We start from the raw sequence: 21,278 nt of genomic DNA, 5'->3' as shown, positions 1-21,278 counted from the left end.
GAGGTCGCCGGAGACCATCAGAAAATGCAGACATTTACATTATGATTCATAACAATACCAAGATTACAGTTAAAAGTAGCAATGAAAATAACTTTGGACCAGGGAGTCATCATAGGACAAGGAACTATTCCAAAGGGTTGTAATGTTAGGAAGGCTCTAGAGTCACCTAGAAGACATGCTTCCAAGTGAGTGTGTGAGGGGCTGTCTAGATTAGGTTAGCCTCTGGGCATAGCTGTGAAAGACTATCTATATTAGGAGAACTAAGGTGGAAAGACTCTTCTGAACCTGAGCCTGGCGTCCTGGGCTACACTAGAGAAGAGACCTTGGTGAGCATCATCAAACATGTCTCTGGTCCTAACTGCAGATCCAGTGGGAGCAACAGAGGATGTGACTTGTCTGCCATGATAGACTGACCCCTAGAACTGTTAGCCAAAATCAACTCTTTCTTCCTAAACTTGCTTTTGCCTGGGTGTTCTCTCATAGTGATAAGACAAATTACTAAGCCATTATTAAGCTGAAGAGATTTCTTTAGGTCCATCCTTTCTTTCTTTCTTTCTTCCTTTCTTTCTTTCTTTCTTTCTTTCTTTCTTTCTTTCTTTCTTCCTTTCTTTCTTTCTTTCTTTCTTTCTTTCTTTCTTTCTTTCTTTCCTTCCTTCCTTCTTCCTTCCTTCCTTCCTTCCTTTCTTTCTTTCTCTCTTTCTTTCTTTCTTTCTTTCTTTCATCTTCAATGTAAAGGAGGCAGAGAGGGGGAGTATAGAAATCTTCTCTTATTTAGGAAAAAGTAGGATCAAGAAACACAAAATGCTATTCAAATGGTATCGTCACTTTCATAGTTCATAATAAATCCCTTCTGTTCATCCAACCCCTTATCCAAGACAATAGCCCTCGAGTCAAGGAAAAAGAAGAAAGCCATGGAGGGGAAGCTTTGTACAACATAGAGCACGCATGTGTGCACTCCTTGTGCCTCAACTTTGTCATCTGCAAAATGGGTTCAACCACTTTTACACACTGAGTTAAATAGTGCAATGTTCAATGCCTGGTGCACAGTAAATACTTGATAAATGTTATTGTCATATGTGGAAAGGCTCTTTCCTTACAGAGGCATGGAGAGAGAGTGCTGAGAGGGAGGTAGTATCTAAGATGAAGACTATAGAAAGAAGCCTTCCTTCATTCTACATACCTAACTGTCTCAATTAGATAAGAAAAGTTGAATAATTCAATTATATTTTTTAAAAGGGCGTTCTCAAACTAAAAAAAAAATAACAATCAAAATGTATCTTTTCTAAGAAATACAGACTTCAATACCATTGAGGGGGAAAAATGAAAATTGACTGTTAAAACCTCTACCATTGAAATATTCAACAGAGACAATGCAAAGGACAGCTTCCATTATGTTTTGTTTTGTTTTGTTTTGTTTTGTTTTTTTGAGTTACTTGTGTGATGGGCTTTTCCTCTTACCCAAGAGGAGGCTAAATCTAACTCTAGATGCCCCATGCCTAGCTAGTTTCCAGGCCTGCTAACAGATCCCCAGTGCAGCAGGCAGCCTTACCGGGAGACGGGAGCCATCATTGGCGTAGGCTGGTGCATAAATGTTGAGGTACAGACAGTCCTCTGACACTCCAAGTTTAGGGTAATGTACTTTGAGCAGGTTTTGATATATGAAGAGCCACTCTAAGTTCTGAAAGCACCTGAGAGTGAGGGAGAGGAGGGCGAGGGGAAAGAGAGGTAGGAGGAAAATTAATCTCTCCAGCATCTACGGCACCATGCTTTCCTGGGACAGAAGCAAGGCCCAGGCATCCCTTCTGAGCACAAAGGCACGTCAAAATGATTGGCACAGAATCTGACTGTGCCCTGGGCCTCCTTTTTTCAGAAACAAACAAGTAAACTAACATGTGATGAGCCCCTTTGATACAGTTCCTGGATAGGAAAGTTCATTGTCCAGAGTAGCTGTGTCATTAACCCTGGGCACACGCCCTGCCTGTGCCCACCAGAGTTGCTTTGCAAAAGCTTGCTTCCACCAGTCTTTCATCTTCAGCCAGAGAAACAATGGGATCTTTTGATCGCCTCTGTGTCAGGCACCCAGACAGATGTAGGAAGGCTCTGAGCCCAGGCTTTGCACAAGCTATCTCTGCCTGGATTGCTTCTCCCTAAATGTTCTGTTCTCCATCTCAGATTCACTCCAAATACTCATCCCCCAACAAGCCACCTGAGGTTTCACCAAGTCACCATAGCTCTTCTTTAGAAACACCCACCTGAATGTGGGTTATCCCCTACACCTTGCCCTAGGCTTGTATGTGACATTAGCAGGTCAAATGTGAGCAGCTAAAAGGCCTCTGAGTCTGGATTAATCACTTCTGCATCCCACAGTTCCTAGCAAAGAGTCTGACACACTCTAACAATGAGAACATACTACATTTGATCTTAGCCCAAGGGCTAAGGGGTGATCGAAGGGAAACTGTGTGTGTGTGTGTGTGTGTGTGTGTGTGTGTGTGTGTGTGTGTGTAGTGTCTGTGTGCGTGTCTATGTGTTTGTGTGTCTGTGTGTGTGTCTGTGTGTGTCTCTGTGTGTGTGTGTGTGTGTGTGTGTGTGCATATATATACTTCTGTCATTCTTAACTGCTCCATTATTATTGTTTTCTTGATAGGAGTGGACACTCATGAACAAGGAGAAGACATCACTGAAATACATTCGTTTGGGAGCTTTTATGCTCCTTGCTTCTTTGTATGTTGTCATTCATAAATTCAGGCCTCACTGCTTTCCCCTGAGGATGCCTGACCTTTCCTTAAAGCTGGGATAGGTAATTCTTGCCTCTCAGTTGTCTTCTCTGACCCCTGGTGGTTGCCTTGGCTCCTTACATTTTAATTATTTTTCTCTGCCCTCTGTCGTTATTGGTCTACATCCTCCTTCAGGGAGGCTGTGATGACAGTGCCCAACACACAATGATCCTGTGGGTTTCTCAACTTTATGATATAAAAAAAATCAATATGTAATCCATAGAAACCAAACTTCAAATGCCAAGTTTTGATTTTTACCTGGGTAAGCCTAATGCGCAGCTATTTGGTTGTATAGGTGAATGGTCACAGTATCACAGGGGCACATATTCAGGTTGGGGGGATGATGTGGGGTAGGGTCAATAAGGAAATTAAATATATTTTCAGTTTACAATGTACAAATTACAAAGATGTAATTCATTATAGACTGAAGAATCTCTTTAGTTCACTGTGGAATTCCCCAAGACCTAATGGTATCCAATTTTGGAGTTGGTTCTCAATGAGTTGAATGAATAATTGAATGGATAAACAAGCAAAAATCAAATAAAAAAGCCAACTAATGGGTTTTATCATATTATTTCCAGTTCACAGGTGAGCCACTTGAAGCCATCTCTTGTGGTGTAGGGAATGTCCTAGTACCAAAGTACTCCTTTAGCCTGGGACCCATGTGACTCAACCTAAGAACTCAGAAAAGCAGAAGAATTGGGCATCCCCAGGGCCCTTTAAGGCTTAGGCCGATAGCATTTTTATTGACAGGCGATGCTTCCATACAGTGCAAAAGATTCTTTCTTCACTCCCCACCCTACACAGTGTTCCCTAACTCTTCTGCAACTAATGTGGTAACTTGTTACTCTGCTGGCCCTGGGACTCTTCACTGACTGGGAGCTACTTGCCTCCTAAGCCTCTTGGGTCACAGAGGCATCTGTGACAGCTAATCTTCATTGGCAACTTGACTGCATTTGGAGTCTCCTAGGAGATGCTCCCTGGGAGAATCTACCCTAAATGGATCCTGTGGGCTGAGTCTCACAGTGAGGGAAAGGGGAGAAAGGAGCAGAAGCAAACCCTGTTCTCTGCCTCCTCCTCATTGGCCCAGATATGAGGAGTCTCAGCTGCAGTCTCCTGCCTCCACAGACTCTGCTGAGCCTTCCCTACAACGGTAGATCCCGTCTGCTCAAACTGTGGGCCAAAATCGGCCCTTCTTCCCTCAAGTAGCTTCCTGTCAGATTTTAGTCATGGAGACAAGAAAAATAACTAAGGCAGCAGCCATTTATAAAACCATTCTACAGGCATCTATGGAGTTCCCACTGAGGGCCTGGCCTTGCATGAAACACAACTGAGACTATGGGAGTTTAGAGCATATGTATGTATACACACACACGAACACACACACACACACACACACACACACACACACACACACACGCCAAACACAGAGTCAGACACAGACACACACAGTCAGACACAGACACAGACACACATATACATATACATATACATATACATATACATATACATATACATATACATATACATATATAGTCAGACACAGACAGACACACACAGAGTCAGACAAAGACACACACACAGTCAGACACAGACACAGACAGACACAAACACACAGTCATTAGCAGACATGCAGTCAGACACAGACACACACAGTCAGACACAGATAGACACACTGATAGACACAGACACACAGACTTTAACAAACACACATAGTCAGACACAGACAGACACACTGATCCATAGACACAGACACAGAGAGAGATATACATGCAGTCAGACACAGACAGATACACACAAACTCACACACACACTGACATACACATACTCACACTGTCATTATGCTCTCGGAAACCCTCACCCAGACTGACCACAAAGGTCATCCCAGGGTGAAGGGTCACATAGAAACATCAGGAAAACCCCTTTCATTGAAAGACTGGAACCCACTTCCTACACCTGCTCAGGACTCAGAACCCCAAAGAGCTTTCCGATCATTAAAATTCTTGGACCCAGCTCTGGGAGTCTGATTCGGAAGCTTTGAAGAGACCAAGGAACCAAACATTCCTAACAATGTTCCAGCAACTCTGCTGAGCAGACACTGTGGGAAAGCTGAGACACGGAAACACCCAGACCTGTGTCCTCCCACCTCCAGGTCCATCTTTCCTCTCCTCTGCTCCCAGACTTTCTGATCTGCATTGCCCTTCAACAATCTCTTCAAGTTCCCAGAGACACAAGCCACCTGTGACTTACACATTGGGATAGGTAGTGGCTTCTCGCAAATCGTGCCAAGGGATCGGAGGCTGTGGATTGGAAAACCGCAGAGGTCCGAGAGGGGGTGCAGCAAAGGGGATCCCAAGAAACACGTTCACAGGTTCAAGTCTTCCCAGCACAGTGGCTTGCTTCCCCTGCACCCATCCCAGCCTGGTATACCTATGTGGCTCTTCAGTCACAGACCCTGAGGAAACACAAGGCAGGGCTGAGAAAGCTGACTGGAAAGAGGGAAACAATCAGCCATGCTGGGACTCTTTCTCCATCCAGAGGGTACAGTAGCTGGGACCTTCTCTCTGAGACAAGGCCCTCTTCCTTCAGGATTGCTTGGAAACCACCATCACGGGGCCCTGCCTCAGTTGCTTCTGAGAGCCCACCACCACACCAAAGAACTTCTCTTCTACCACACCAAAGTTGCCCTTTCTTTGGTGCTTGGTAGGTGCCAAAAGGACTGTGGAGTCTACTACAATCTTGTCATTTCCATACTCACCACAAAACCTCCACACGTCAGTCATTGCCTGCGGCCTGCAGTTTCTGGATGGTGACATTTTTACAAACTAAGTAAACTTTCTTAAAATTTAAATTTTAGCCTAGATGGACCCCTGAGCAATAATAGCCATAGAGTCTTTGGATGACTTAGGCAGCTGCTTTGGTTACCTAGGAAAATGAATATGTCAGTGAGAATGTTAAAGAAAATGCTCATAATGATAGCTGGAAGCTTACAAGAGTTTGAAGATAGTGCATATAAGCCTCTTGGGTTTTGCACAGAGCATGAAGCCTTACTTACTTAGCAGGACCCAGGAGTCTGGCATCATTTTCCCTGTCATTTGGGCAAGTCCTGTCTCCACAGCCTACACCATAGAACACAGGCTCCAGTCCACATGTCTTACCAGCGCCCAGGATGACACCTTTCCTTACAGGGTGTGAGGAACCCAAGGTCTACACATCCGTCTCCATGCCCACCTCCCTGAGACCTCTGGGAAATAGGTTCATTTCCCCTAATAGAAAATCCTGCCCTTCTCCTATAGCCTGAGAGCCCTCATCTCCCACAGGTCATCTCACCCCTGATGATGGCTGCAAAGATCCAAAGGACCCAGATTAGGGCCTGGCCTGTATGCACCCAGTCCCCACTCATCTGGTTGGTGTGCCTGAACTGTCTGGATATCCACGGTTGCTTCTGGCCTCAAAGAACTTCTGTCAGGGACCGGAATGTGCTGCCTGTGAGTAGACAGGCACCCCAAAGGCAAGACATGGGATGCAGAAGAAATGAAGAATAAGGTTAAGGCAAGATTTTCAGAGAATTGGTCAAACGGGACCTTCCAGTTCTGATTTACATACGGAGTAGGTAATGATTAACATTTGTCCTGAGAAAAAGCGCCTTATAGATTTGAACTCATAGGATGACAGAAATTAGAAGGACTCTTGGGATCTGCTAGCTAGGGTTTTCACATGCAGATGCCGTGTGGGTCAGATATCCCTTTGTTGTAATAAAACCCCCAATCTGAAGAAATCATGAAAAGGTTTGTTTGGGCCTATGGTTTCAAAGAGTTTATGGCAGTTGATATGTGTGGTGGTGGAAGGTTTTACCATAACAAGCAGGAAGCAGAGAGAAGGACATAGGAAGAAGCCAAAAATGAGAAACCCTCAATGACCTGCCCTAAGTGACTCACTTCCCCCAGGTGTTTCATACCCCAAAGCTTCCATAATATCTCAAAAGAGCATCACTAGCTAGGGACACCTGCTCCTGTAGGAAATATGTGATATTCAATTCATATCAGATGCTGACAGAATCCTGGAAAGGCTACAAACTTGCAGTGAATGAAGATGACCAGGAGAGAGGCAATCGGGCATGGAAGGACGTGGGCAAACTGAACAAAATGTATGTTTGCTAAAGTTACAGGGACTCCTCACCTTTAGTACACACTTGTTTTATGGAAGTGTTGTGGGTCAAGTTTTTTTTAAAGACATTTTCAATTTTTTTAAAAATTAATTCTTTGACCTCACTATCACATTTTTTGCTGGCTTGAATTGTGTCTTGAGTCAGCCCTCTGCAACTAACCTACACCTAGGGTTTCCCACCTATATACTAAGCTATACCTATATATCAGGTCTAAAGAGATGGAGTTATGATATCAATGCCACCGGATTTGTCTTTAGCATTCTGATTGCTTATCAGAGTGCTCATTCCGATATAGGTAAGGGCTCTGGGAAACTTCTGGTAGATCCTGGGGATCCAGAGCAAGAACCAGGAACAGCCTCACTTTCCCCTATGGCTTCACACCTCACTTAGTCAAGAGCCTCGAAGAGGATTTCCCAAGTGCTGGTAGATTGGACTGGTACTTTGTAAAAACGAATCCTCCCATCCCTTGGCGATTTGGGTACCAGGCTCTATGATTTGAAAACCATAATAGTAGGTTTGGGAAGTATCCATCTAACTCACAGATTTCTGGGTAGTCACCTCAAGAACGTTCACATGGTGAGTCATGAGCAAGTATTAAATTCCTGCTGGACACAAAACTCTATTCAAGAAACAATAACGGAGTTTCTCAAAGTCAGAACCAGCGACTGGTGAATACTCTTTGTTTAAGCAAAGACACTCCGTAAATCCATGAAGGATTGAATTACTCCAGCTGGTCCTCCTCTCCCTGCTCCCAACTCCACTCCTACGTACTGCTGGTTCACCAAAACTGTAGAAAGGTGACTGCGAAATCCATGGAAGTCTGGCTCCTGACTTGGCAAAAAATCTCCAATGCTTTAAGTTAACATTAAGAACTGATTGAGACTAGAGAGATGGCTTGGCAGTTAGGAGCACTGGTTACTCTTATAGAGGACCTGAGTTCCCAGCACACATGTCAGGCCACTCCCAATGGTCTCTAACTCCATTTCCAAGAAATTCCACATCCTCTGACTTCACAGGCACCTGTAGGTACAGGACACATAGATTCATGTAGGCATGCCCACACACACAGGTAAATAAAAAAAAACTAATGATTTTGTGTGTGTGTGTGTGTGTGTGTGTGTGTGTGTGTGTGTGTGTGTGTGTGTGTGTTTGTCTAGGCTCCAGCCAGAAAGGCGGGCCAGTGTCTTTCCCAGCCATCATCAGAGAGGCTTTCCCCTGCAGCAGAGGGGGATAAATACAAAGACCCACAGCCAGACATTATGCAGAGAGAGAGAGAAACTTTGGAATACTCAGTCCTAGATGAGATGTCTCCATGAAATCCACAGCCCCCAAGGATCAGGGAGCTCCGGTGTATGAGAGCCAGAGGGGCTGGAGGATACCAAGAAAACGGGGCCCTCAAAATCCACAAGACGGAAGTCATCTGAGCTCATAGAGACAGAGGCCGCATGAAGAGAGAAGGCGTAGGCTGCAGGCCCAGCCGAAGATGGCCAACAGAAGACAAACTCAGTCACATCTGTGGAGCTGTCTTGTCTCATAATGTCATGTCATAGCTCTTCCTGTTTTATTTTCATTTCATCTTATTACGTTTTCATTTTCATTTTACCTTATTTTAATTTATATATTTTTCTCTTCTCTCTTTTTACCCTGCAGTCTTTGTGTATATATATTATGGCTTCCAACGTAGTGTTTTATGGGATTTCTGAATGGGTCTCTGTTTCTCATGCCTTCTCTCGGCCTCTATCTGTCTGTTTGTGTTATCTAATTCTGGCATGATAGCTTTTGTTTCATCTTATATTTTTTCTTATTGTTTATATTTTATTATTATCCCATAGAAGCATGTTTGTTTTCTAACAAGAGACAGAAAGGGGGTGGATCCAGCTGGGAGGGAAGGTGGGGAGGAGGTGGAAATAGAGGGACGGGAAAACATAATCAAGATATATTACATGAGGAAAAATCTATTTTTCAATAAAATAAATATATGTATAAATAAAATTAAAATATTGCAAATTTTCCCTGAATCCCAATGACCAACATAGGAGATTAGACCCTAGTAGACTATAAGCTTCAACTAAGGAGGAAAAGAGATGTTTAGGTTAAAACCTGGCTGTTTACATGTTACACTAATATATTAGTGTATATTATACACTAATTAAACCTCACTTTTTAAAGCTAGAAAAAGAAAAATAAGAAAGACCTGGCACTTTAAACTGCCCGTCTTTGAGGTGACCAAAACCTCTGGCAATTTGTCGGTGGAGGAGAGGGAATGTCTAAACCATTCCCAGCTTGCCTGAGAAGCTCACACGTACGCATGCAATTCTGGACATGTAAAGAGCCTAATGAATGCTCACATACATACCTGCTACTGAGAGAATTCACAAGAAGCTTTAACAATTTTAGTTTTGATTAAGGTGTGTTCATTTTTCATCTGAGTCGGGTTCACTGGCTATTTCAACACATGAGCAGCAGGACACTGACTGCAGCCAGACTACCTTTATAGCTTTGTAGATGTCAAAGTGTTCTGTTCAGATCTGGAACCTACAGTAGGTTGGACAATGGTGTTTGTCCAAGTAGAATCCAAGTCTGAATCCTCCCCACAAACTGGTCTCCAAAATGTCCTAAAGAAGAGTATGATTTTCTCTCCCTGCCTTTCCAAGCCAGCACTTCTTGGTGGAGCAGCCCTAAGCTACTAGATGTTCTTACCCATGGCCTTAATGGGTAATTAATTCCATAATTCTTAATGGAGACCTGGATTCTACTTTGATTCTCCCTTAGAATAGAAGGTATCCTTGAACAAATCATTCCTCTCCTTTGGGCCTCAGTTTCCCTGCATTATAAATGACAGCTTTTCAGACATTTAATGATATGTCCTAGGGTCATAAGTGTGAGGTTTCCAGACCTGCCTGTGAGACCATGGGAACCTGACAAAGAAGCAGAGACATTTCCACAGGAAAGGAGGGAGGTTGCTGACAGGCAGGTGACTGGCTTTGAAGACACAAATTTTGCCACCTCAAAAGTCATGTGAGCCAGGATGAAGGCCAATGTGCTCCCTGCCAGTTACTTTAATCTCCTTCGTTCCCAGTCTTCCTGTGTGGCAGCCACAAACATTCTTCCTGACTGGGTATCTGTGCCCATTTCTGTCCAATCAGAAGTCAGTAGTTTACTGTTAAAACTTTCAAAGTGGCTTCAAACATGCTATCTTGTTATCACATAGGACACACCTCTGAGTGTCTCACCTTCCACTGATAGGGAGTATTATAGGTACCAGGCCCCAGTTTAAAACCCTCACATGTGTAATAAAATTCTTCAACTTGCATATAAGGAATCGAAGTTTTATGTAGTAGCACGCTTGTTCAATATCACAGTAATGGACACATCTGGGCCTTGAAGCTAACTTCCTTACCTCTTAACAGCAAATCTTATACATCTGAGGAGAATGGAATAAGAAACGAGGAACAGGGGTTGGGGATTTAGCTCAGTGGTAGAGCGCTTGCCTAGGAAGCACAAGGCCCTGGGTTCGGTCCCCAGCTCCGAAAAAAAGAACCAAAAAAAAAAAAAAAAAAAAAAAAAAAAAAAGAAACGAGGAACAATAAGATCAGGAAGGCCAGTCTTGCTTCTCTGTCTACTTGGCCCACAATCAATTCACCCTTTCAATTGCCACTACCTCCCTGGTCCCAAATGTTCTCTCATCAGGAGCATAGACCAGTGGCCCAGAGACGCTAACCTTTGACCACTTCTCCCTGTTTTCCAGGCTGCTCTACTGAACCCTGAGGGAGAAAACTCAGATGAGAGCTGAGATCTCAATCAGACTCAGACTGGAACATATACAAACATATCTTTGACTCAAATGAAACTGTAATTACAGGACAGTTAAAGCCCTGACAGCAACTGTCAATGAGAGGGCCACAACAGCAAGGAGGGTTCTGGAGGCATTCTATATGCTGCTCAGAAGGCCAGCGACTTAGAGAAGTTAGATTCTCATTGTTACCGAGAACCCAAAGTCTCACTATTCTGACAGTAATCTCGTCTATAATGTGTGCACTCATGTGACAGTTATATTGTCTATAATGCACACATAGCCCAACTTGGTCCTCCCTCTCCCTGTCCCTCTCCTTCTCCCTCTCTCTCTCTCTCTCTCTCTCTCTCTCTCTCTCTCTCTCTCTCTCTCTCTCTCAATCTGTTTTGTTGTTGTTGTTGTTGTTGTTGTTGTTGTTGTTGTTGTTGTTGTTGTTGCTGTTGTTTGAGAAACCTTGTACCAGGTTTTGCTTTCAGGAAACAAAATTAAGTCCACTGGCATTAAAAGAACCAGAAGAAAGAACACAGTGAAACTATAAAATGCAATTACTTGCTAGTCCAGTGGCCTCAGATTGCTAGCACTGATAGATTAGGAAGACTCCCAGTAGAAGGGCAGCTTGTGAGAGCACCTAAGCTCTATCCGCACCAGACATAGATAGAGGTAAGAGAGTTTGAAGCATGGCATTGGCTGGCTGTTAACTGCCTTGGAAACTTGAAGGGAAAAGTGAGCTTCAGTAGAATCTGTTGTCAACATGATGTGCAAGTCAAGGGGCCTGTGGGCAGCTTTGAAAGAGAGCCTTTATTCCTAGTACCTAGACTGTGCTGAAAATTAGACACAGGGTTCAATCACAAGGATAGCAGAGTTAAACGAGAAGCTCCATATATAACCTTGGAAGAAGCTAAGGTCTCCTAAGCCAAAGCCAGGCACTGAGGCATTAAGCATGCCATGGGGCCTGGGATGGTCCATTGGAAAACCAGGAACACCCAGATTTCCCCTAAAGTCTCCTCCTCCCCTTTTTACTGAAGGAAAAAAGAAACTCCTGCTCTAACAAGACACAGGTTGTATCTGGGACTTATGCCTCACAAAATGAAACTTCATTTCCTCATGGAGATTACCTATAGCAATAGGTTTCCAACATCCCAGGGCCACAACCTTTTCATACAGTTCCTCATGTTGTGGTGACCCCAGTCATAAAATTATTTGTATCACTACTTCATAACTGTAATTTTCCTACTCTTATGATTTGTAATGTAAATATGTGTTTTCTGATGGTCTGAGGCAACCCCTGTGAGAGATTATTTGGACCCTGGAAGGGGTCATGACCCACAGATTGAGAACAATTGGCCTGTAATGGGAATGAACTCTGGGAGACTTGTGCTTTTAGGTTTCAAGTTGTCCATTCTGTAGAGGAAAATAAATTTCTTACCAAATGAGTTATACAGTGTGCCTCACAGGTACTAACGGGAATGGAGTGGAGATGATTCTTGATGGTGGTCCTGAAGAGATGGGAAGAAGATGAAGTAGGGTAGGAGAGGATATAATAATAATAATAATAATAATAATAATAATAATAATAATAACACACTCACGTGATGTATGGTTGATTGTCCTGAGAGAATTCCTGGTGTACTTAAAGAATAGCAAGGAAAACTCAGTGAAGCTGCAGGGTAAGACTTCACCATAGATGTGGGAGTGGTGGGGTCAGGGACTAGCATCAACAGGCAGGAGAACGAGAGAAATGGGTTCTCTGGTCACAGGGCTTTCCTACAAGAGAGTGGTAATGATAGCCATCATTCTAGAAGATGGTGGAGTGTCAATACTAGGTGTTGACACTCAGCTGCCAGGAGAAAGACTCTAAGACCCCAAACATCCAAGGACCCATGAAAAGGCTTTTGCCTATCAGAAATGATAGAGTTGCTTAATAAGGTATTGTGTCTGGAGAAGCAAAATAGACCATGAGATGCTGCTTCACATCCACAATAAAGGAGACAGGAGAATGGAGTAGCAACAGCACGCTGAGGATGGCTACCACAATAGAGTGAAAAGACTTTCTTTATGCTTTCACACGGGCATTGATGGTCTCGTGCACAGCCATTCTCTGTTCCTTAAGAGCTCTGTCTTCTACCATGTTCTGCAGCTCAGAACTTAATAGCCATCAGTCTACTCTCTTGTCTATGCTGGCTTTGGTGTTCTATTTTTCCAATCCTATATTACTGTACCTCTTACCATGTTCTCAATTTGTTAATATCATCCCCCCAACACCAGAAAAAAAAAATGCTAGCAACTGAGCTCCCATTTTGTGATAGAGTCTCCCTGCCCACCTCCAGTCGAACAAGATAACACCTTCTATTTCTTCAAGGCCCAGTTCCTGTCCCCCCATCATACCACCTGCCTGCTCTCTGAGACTAGTCTTGATACTCTTTGTGTTGAATCAACTAAGAAACATGTGCCCAGAGAGGATTTTGTACAAGGGTTTTTACTGAGGGAGTTATGTGGGGCTTAAAATTGGGGAAGGAGCCAGACAAATAGAGGGGAGTTGCCAAGGTGATTCTGAAAGGTGATTCATTTTAACTGGATAAAATAAGACAAATGTGTTGGTCAGGAGCATTCTAGATGCCCATGAGGACTAAAGTTGGTATAAAATATATTGGGGAGCCTAGAAACTAAAACCAATCACCACAGAGGCTCCCCAGAAATTGGTCTGTGTCTTATATTACTCTTGTGCTCAGTATAACTGGAGGAAGCCTCCAGGGAGCATGGCTGTGGTATAAAGTGACTTCAGAGGCCAGCAGCTGGCACTCCCAGTCTAAGACTTGGACACTTGCAAAGCCCATCCCCATGGCTGCTACTATCCTTCTCTTGGATATAAAGTAAGTATTACCACTGGTGCTGTCAGTTAGAAGCTGAATATTTTCAGATCTAGAAATAGGGTCAGACAATCACATTTAGAAGTTGGAACTAAGCAAATCTGTATAAGCATACATAGGCATGGCTGCCCCTGTCATTTCCCTGGGCAAATGCCCCTCTCTTAAGAGAATCCATATACCCACCCACAGCAGAGTCTCTGTCACTAGCTGATGAAGGAAGAAAACAGTCTTTGTTCATATAGAGTCATGTTTAAGAAAAGTGGGGTGAGGGGTTGGGGATTTAGCTCAGTGGTAGAGCGCTTGCCTAGGAAGCGCAAGGCCCTGGGTTCGGTCCCCAGCTCCGAAAAAAAGAACCAAAAAAAAAAAAAAAAAGTGGGGTGAAAATCCAATTGTTCTATAACGCCTACCCTAAAGGAGACCAGGCAAGACTCGTGCCCCATTTTAAGCTATGCTTTTAGACATCTATCTTGAATAAGAACAACCTGAAATACAAACACACTTCTGGATGTTGGTGAATGAAGTGGGTTGCTCAGGAGCCTGGAAAGAGGCAGGTCAAAAAAACATGACTCAGAGGTTTTAGGAAGAAACATGAAGATGCATCTTGGGAAATGAGTCCAATGGTGTCACCCGTGTCTCAAGTTGAGAAAACATTGAGTGCTGTGGCAGTTAACCTTAATTATCAACTTGACAGAACCTGAAATCACCTGGGAAGAGGACTTCTGTGAACATCTATTTTAATTATCTTAATCAATGAGGAAGACCTATGGGCCCTTTACTTCTTTTAGAGTTAGATAGATGGGATACAATTCTTTAGCAGGAGCCCCCCCCCCCAATATTTACCAAGGTGGGAAAGAAAGGAGCTGTGACAGTAATATACTACTTCCCCAAGGATGAACCCATTATTCCCCGATTCAAAGAGCTTCCCCACAAGCAGATGTCTCAGAGATTTTACATAAATCCCTTTGGACCTCTCTGACGTCGGCTGAAGTTTTAACAAACCCTGCTATGGAAATACAGACTCCATGTTGATAAATTCTGTGTCAGTCTTCACAGTATAACGAGCCTTGCATTGTTAAATCTTCATAAAATATTATGGAAGTGATTCTTTGGTTCTTCTGTTTAGAGATAAGAAACTGAGCCCTGTCGGGTAAAAGGAAGGTCATAGAGATCATTGAGTGGTAAAGGTAGTCTTTAAACATGGATCTGTTTGATGCTAGTTTCAACCACAATGTTATTCAGCCTCTCTTACTAGGCGTAGTAATTACTTTTCTTGTTACTACGACAAAATGCCTAATGAATGCAACGTAAGTGAAAAAAGAGTTAATTTCAGCTCATAGTTTTGAGGGTGAGTTTTGTCATAGGAAGGAAGGCAGCAGGGGTATGAGATGGCTGGTTCCACTGTGTTCACAATGTGAATTAGGAAACAGAGCGAGATAAATGCTGATGCTCAGTTGGTCTTCTCCTTTTCATAATATTTATTAGGATATATATTTATTTTATGTGTGTAAGTGTTCCTCTGTACGCGCACCACATGTGTGTCTGGTACCTGCGGAGGTTAGAAGAAAGCATCAGATGCTCTATATACGGAGTTATGGATCAGTGTGACCCACCATGTGGGGATTAGGAACTGAACCTGGGTCCTCAGGAAGAGAACAAGAGTGAGGTTCTTAACTTCTAAGTCATATCCTCAGCTCCAGCTTTCTCCTTCGTACCTGGTCTTGGACCAGAGCCCATGGAATCACAGACACACACAGAGGTTCAGCCTCTAGGAGATTCTAGAATCCGCCGAGTTGAAAATCAAAATGAATCATCACACTGGGTTACAGATCACACAAGGGCTGTGATCCATTGGATTTCCTTATTATTCCATTGACCATCCCTATGTTTTATAGTACGGGACTTTAGTAAATGTTATGCTTAAAATTATAAATGAATTCAATAGATGAAGATACTACTTCTGCAAAGTGGCCAAGAATAACCTAAACTTAGCAAAACATTTCAATCCTGTACTAGAACTCTAAAGGACAGGGACTAGATCTTGGTAAGTCTAAGAGATAGAGCAAAAAACAAGTGTTTGTTTATTTGTTTGTTTCTAGTCTCGTGCACCAATCAACACAACACTTCACCCACTGTGTAGGTTATTTTTCCATACTTCAAACACTTCTCCAGTGAAAGCCATCTGGATGCCCACTGACATTTGACAAGTGACAATTCAATTTGACTGCCTAGAGCAACAGATACCACTGAGTTAGAGCTTGGCCCTACAAGACTACAAACTAACTCAGATCTCAGTCACAAACAGTATTCATCCTTCTGATCAGATAGAAACTGGAATTTCAGCAACCCAGGATATGGTCGGATTAATTTGCTTGAGTGGTTTAGAGGACTCAGGGAAGCACTTGCATTGCTATGCTTGTTATAAAAGATAAAGATGAGTAGCCAGGTAGAAGGATCAAGTTCATTGAAAAGGCATTTCTCTCTCTCTCTCTCTCTCTCTCTCTCTCTCTCTCTCTCTCTCTCTCTCTCTCTCTCTCTCTCTCTCTCTCTCTCTTTCTCTCTCCCTGGCTCCTCTTCTCTACCCAACCCCCACCCCCATTTCCAGGAACTTCCAGTGACAGCTAATCACAGGCTCACCAAGCTTACTCACCTGAAGGACTAGGAGTTTTTGTTCTATGGGCATGATTGATTAAATCACTGCACATTCTTCATGAGTTCAACACTAGGTTTCTTTCCCATCCCCAGACACTGTTGAAGGGACTCATCATTTTAACCTTCTAGTGACCAGTCCTCATCTACTAGTCATCCCATTGTCATAGAAAGACAAGCTGGTATCATTCAGAGACTCCAGGGTTTTAGGATCTGAAGGTCTCTAAGGCTGATTGAGACTACCTTCCACTACATATTAAATCAGACTGAGAAGAAAAGCTACGAAAAGAAAAGAAGGATCATGAAACACAGGAAACTGTTTCCCAAGAGAACCTGGGGGGGGGGAAAATGAATCTGAAGTTACTGATTACAAAAAACAAAAAATGTCAAATCATCTAGTCTCACATTTCAAGGTGCATCTAAGGTGCTTGAGATTTGAAGTAAATAACTCTTGCATTTTTATTGTCTGTGAAATTTGAGAAGGAAAATGTGAAAGAGAATCCTGTATAGGCATTTTTTTTTCATTTTATCTTTTTTATGATTTGAGGGAGGGGTAAACATTTAAAGATCAATCATGTCAACATGGCAGAGAGAATTAAAATATTGAATACTATTTTGCAATAGCAAATCATGATTGTCAATTTAACTAGATGGATAAATGCCTAAGAGATTAGAAAAGCTTGCCTGGGGTGGGGAGGTGAGATCATTTCCATGGGAAATTGAACCATGAAGTTTCTGGCTTAGTGAATGCATTTATCCTTCAATGGATTCATAACATAATAGTGTCTGGTGGAGGCAGTGAAAGGCAGGAACTAGAACTTAACTCAAGTAGTGGGTCACTGAGAGATTGTTTTCCTTGACTGCTGTATTTTATCCTACCCTGTTTCTCATATTATTTTTCTTTGCTTTCTAGACGCCATGCTATGAGTTGCTTGGCTCTCCCATGCCCTCCTATGATGATAGAATGGTGCCTTCAAAGCTGTGAGCCAAAACAAACCCTTCTTTAAATAGTTTGTTGGGTATTTGGTCCTAGTGATGAAACAGTGACTCTAACACTCCCAGATGTTCATTCAAAACAGATCAAAGGCCTTATGGGGGAATAAAAATCAAATATAGATGACTCCCTTTAATATCTATTGAATTCTTTCCATAAATTAGCATTTCAGATGACAAGAACAAGAACATCAAGAGTAACAATAAGAACAAGAAGAAGAACAACAAAAGAAAAACAATAACAAATTTAGCAAACCCTTTGCCCACATTTTGAATCTGATGACTATTGGATATCCAAATTTAATATATCTAAAAGGAAAGTACTAAGAGGTAAGTTTATACTGTGTATTCTTTTTACTTTCTTTTCCCATGAATAAATTACCTTGCGTTTAATCATTAAAATAAAACAAATTAAAAAAAATTATATGCTGGAGAATAAGGCGAGAGAGCAAAAGGTAACAGTTTAATGGACTGGCCATCTTCAGAGGTATCCATAATAATCCTTTAGCTCTGTGACCTCAAAAAAAAAAAAAAAGGATGAATTTTAAAGTCTATTAGAAGCAAATGAAACTCAAGCACTTACTTAGATTTCCCCATGGCTACCTGGTCATACAAGGTTGGTTTAATATTAGAGAAATTAGTCCGTGTGGCTACCACATAACAGGCTGCCCTGGCCTAATATCAAAACCTTGAGCAGTCATCAGGGTGGCTTTTCAAAAACCTTAGGAAATACAACTCTGCTTGTAAAGTCAGTCATGGAAATTTTAAAACATGGAAGATTATTACAGCTTCTGGTGTAGGAAGGAGTAAAGACTGGATAAAGTTATAAAAGTATGGATTTTTTCCTTAAAATTGTTTGAAGATCAGATGGATGGTCACAGAGAAGCCTCTTTAAAGCAAGTTACACAAAGAGAACAAAGCACTCCTGGTATGTGCATATGAATACAGGATGCAGAGGGATTGCCAAGTGGGCCTCGCAAGCTAGGAGAATGAACTACCCAGACAGGTAGCCTCTCTTGGGAACAGAATCAGACCATCCAAGTTTCCGGTGCTAATGTGGGTTAGCCCAGCAGACCAAAGTCTGGAATAGAGTCCAACAAGGGCTTTCCGGCTGCCACTTCCCAGGCACAGGTTTGTGGAGTGAGCCTTGGCGCTGAGAAGCCCAGGGGGATGCTGGGAAACAGAAATGGCGCACACGGACTGTGCTGCTTACTAGAGCCCCACAGACGGAAAAGACTGGATCGTCCCAGCCAGAAGAGTGAAACTGGAGATCAGCAGTAGTTAAGCTGACTGAAGCACAACTGTAGTTAACGATATCTGGTATAAGGTAGAAAACCATGTAAATCGTGAGGAAACAAGAAAACACGACTTGCCATCAGAAGTCAAACTCAATAAAAAGCAGTTTTCATAAATGACCGAGACGTTAGTAATTTATAAGAACTTTAAAATGACGATTACAAACATAGGGAAGAGAACCACGCGGGCAAGATGAGCAGAAAGATGGAATATTTCAGGCAAAATTAAAACGCGACAATACTGGTAATGACAGTTTTGAAGCATAAAAATGCTGCACGTAAGATAAATTCTGTGTTGAACTGGTTAGAGAGTAAACTCATGTTAGCTGGGGAATCGGTGAGCAAACTTGAAAACAGCAACACAATGTGTAACAGCCCAACATTTGTGTGAGATTGGGGACCAGAAAAGGCTGGGGTGGTGGGTGTTATCTCAGTCAGCATCTATGAGACAGAGGCAGGAAGATTGTCCTTTGCCATCGGCCTGAGCTACACACTAAAATCTTATCTCAAAACAATATTAGAGTCTGGAAGAGAAGGCAGCAAAACTGAAAATTACTTGAAAAAAAAATATTGCCTGAAAAACTAATTTTAAAAAGGCATTCACGTATCTAAAAATCTCAACAAATTCTAGACCAAATTAATTCAAAGGAAAACATTGCTACTTAGTATACCAAGATCAATGTCTGAAAATCAAAAGCTTTTTAAAGAGAAAGCTTAAAAGCAGACAGAAAATAAAACACAAGACTCTTTGGAGTCCGGGAGACTCCAAAGAACGGTAGCTATTTTTAGAAGCAACCCTGGAGGACGCTCAGAAGATGGGAACAGAAGAAAAGGGGAAAAACTGCTTGCCCAACACCTATGCCCCGAGGCTAGCCTTCAAGCACCAAGAAGAGCAAAGGTGTGTTCAGGGCTCTTGTGATCCATACAGGAAGAAAAGAATCAGGGAAAAGAATCAGGGAACCTTATCAGCAAGTCCTCAGCTCACCCACGCTGGACTTTATCTAAAGACCAATCATAGCCTCCAGTCTAGTGACCTAGGGAGAAATTACCAATAAACCATAGACAACCATCAAGCAAGGAAGGACTCCCAGAGCCCATTCAGCCACGAGTGAGTGGATATGCTAACAGAACTGTCAGAGTAAATTTTATCTGATCTCTCTGCAAAGCAGCTGAAAGCTGTGTGAAAACAAAACCGGATAAACCTTTAATCCAGATAAGAATACCTAAGCCATGGCAGGGGAGTTCTGTGGCATCTTTTGGCCCCCTCTCCCACTCCCCAGTTCTCTGGCGAGTTCAGATGGATCAATTCAAATACCCAGTAGAGGGGAAAAAAGACTTTGAAAAAAGACTTCATTAGCAACGAACTGATCATATTCTATCTCCATGCACAGGTTCAAGCTATCTAGGGTCCGAGTGCTAAGATGGGGAAGGGGACACAGGGTCTCACTCCTAACCAAGAAGCCATTTACAATTGATACCTGATGAGAGGGGAAAACCTAATTTTCTGCAATGGAACATCCCTGGGAGACTCCAAGGCAGGCTCACGTTCAGAGGGAGTTGGCCCACACAACACAAATTTTATGGTGTTTTGTTTTGTGGGTGATGTTGGGTGCGTAGGATATTGAGTAGAACTCAGGAGGAGTTCAGAGAGTGTGATCAAATGTGTTAGATGAACAAAAAGGAATTTAAATTTAAAAATGGGAAAAAATAACTGTGATCATGGTAGGCCAGGGGATTCCCATCCAGGAAAACAGCTGTCATGTGAAAGCTTCAGATGACAACCTGGAGACTGGGAAACTTGTGAGAGCAAAGCTTGATTTCAAAGTCACACCTGAGTGTGCCCAACATAGCTTTTCCAGAGGGCGTTACCTAAGGGCAGGAACCCACCCCAATGTTGGTGGCCCTGCCCTATATTCTGGGGGCCCAAACAAAATAAGAGTGGGTGTAACCTACCTACCAATGGAAGTGTTCCCTCTCTCTGCTTCCTCAGCCCTATTCGCACTGTGGCAGACAGAAATCCCTGAGCCTATGAGCCAAAATAAATTATTCTTCCATTTAAAATGTTTGTGCGAGGCATTCTGTCACAGCAACAAAAAACTGACTCCCACATGGGAAAGACTTAAAGCATTCCCTTGTAGTCCTGTGGCAACATGCATTTCAAAGGTGGGGAACACACTCAACAAATGTCTTTAAGCAACAAGGCAAAGTTGATTGTGGACTGCCAACCTGGGTGCTGAAGGCGGACTTTAGTGCACACAGAAAGTATCTCCAAAGACTGGAAGATTTTGTTTATGCCTTCTCATAGTTAGAGGCACTAAATAGTTGTGTGAAATTGTTGAATGGGAGTACTAAACACTCATCTGAAGATAGGGATAGACCTGAATGGATTTTTTCCAGTGAAATCATGTATTGGGTAGGCATTTCACAAATATGCTGGCTTCTTTTCTGTTTTTTTGGATTAGGCTTAAGAAGCATTTCAAAAATAGAATTGTGCTTCAAGTTTAGAATTTACAAACCATGGGCATCTAACGCACATTGAAAGAGCTGAAGAGTATCATGTTTTCCTTTTCAAGGGAAATGACTTTTTAAAAAATTATTCTGAACCCACAATGCAATCTCTTTTAAGTCTATTTTCCCCGTTTATTGGTGTAAATGTAGACTCTTCGCAGGCGGACTGAGCGCTTTTATACTTGAAGGTCTCTTTCCTAAAGCTAATGAGAAGCCCTTGAGGCAGGCTGCCTC

The 21,278-nt window shown here is 42.6% G+C and overlaps 1 protein-coding gene across 2 annotated transcripts in view; it reads right to left on the bottom strand.

Annotated features, from left to right (window-relative positions):
• The window catches only part of Ces5a (carboxylesterase 5A), a 58,264-nt gene that overhangs the window by 23,286 nt on the left and 13,700 nt on the right, over positions 1-21,278 (bottom strand). The window contains 3 exon segments of one of the 2 annotated variants that reach the window (NM_001012056.2): positions 1,550-1,688; positions 5,025-5,229; positions 6,105-6,318. The exons of the other annotated variant lie outside the window; for it this stretch is intronic. Coding sequence (NP_001012056.2) covers positions 1,550-1,688; positions 5,025-5,229; positions 6,105-6,177 — 417 coding nt within the window. The 5' untranslated portion in view covers positions 6,178-6,318. 2 annotated transcript variants of the gene reach the window in all.

Source organism: Rattus norvegicus, chromosome 19, assembly GCF_021556685.1.
Source record: "Rattus norvegicus strain SHRSP/BbbUtx chromosome 19, alternate assembly SHRSP_T2T, whole genome shotgun sequence".
NCBI classification, from domain to species: Eukaryota; Metazoa; Chordata; class Mammalia; order Rodentia; family Muridae; genus Rattus; species Rattus norvegicus.
Note: the sequence above shows the minus strand (reverse complement) of the source record. Positions and strands in the feature narration are given on the sequence as shown.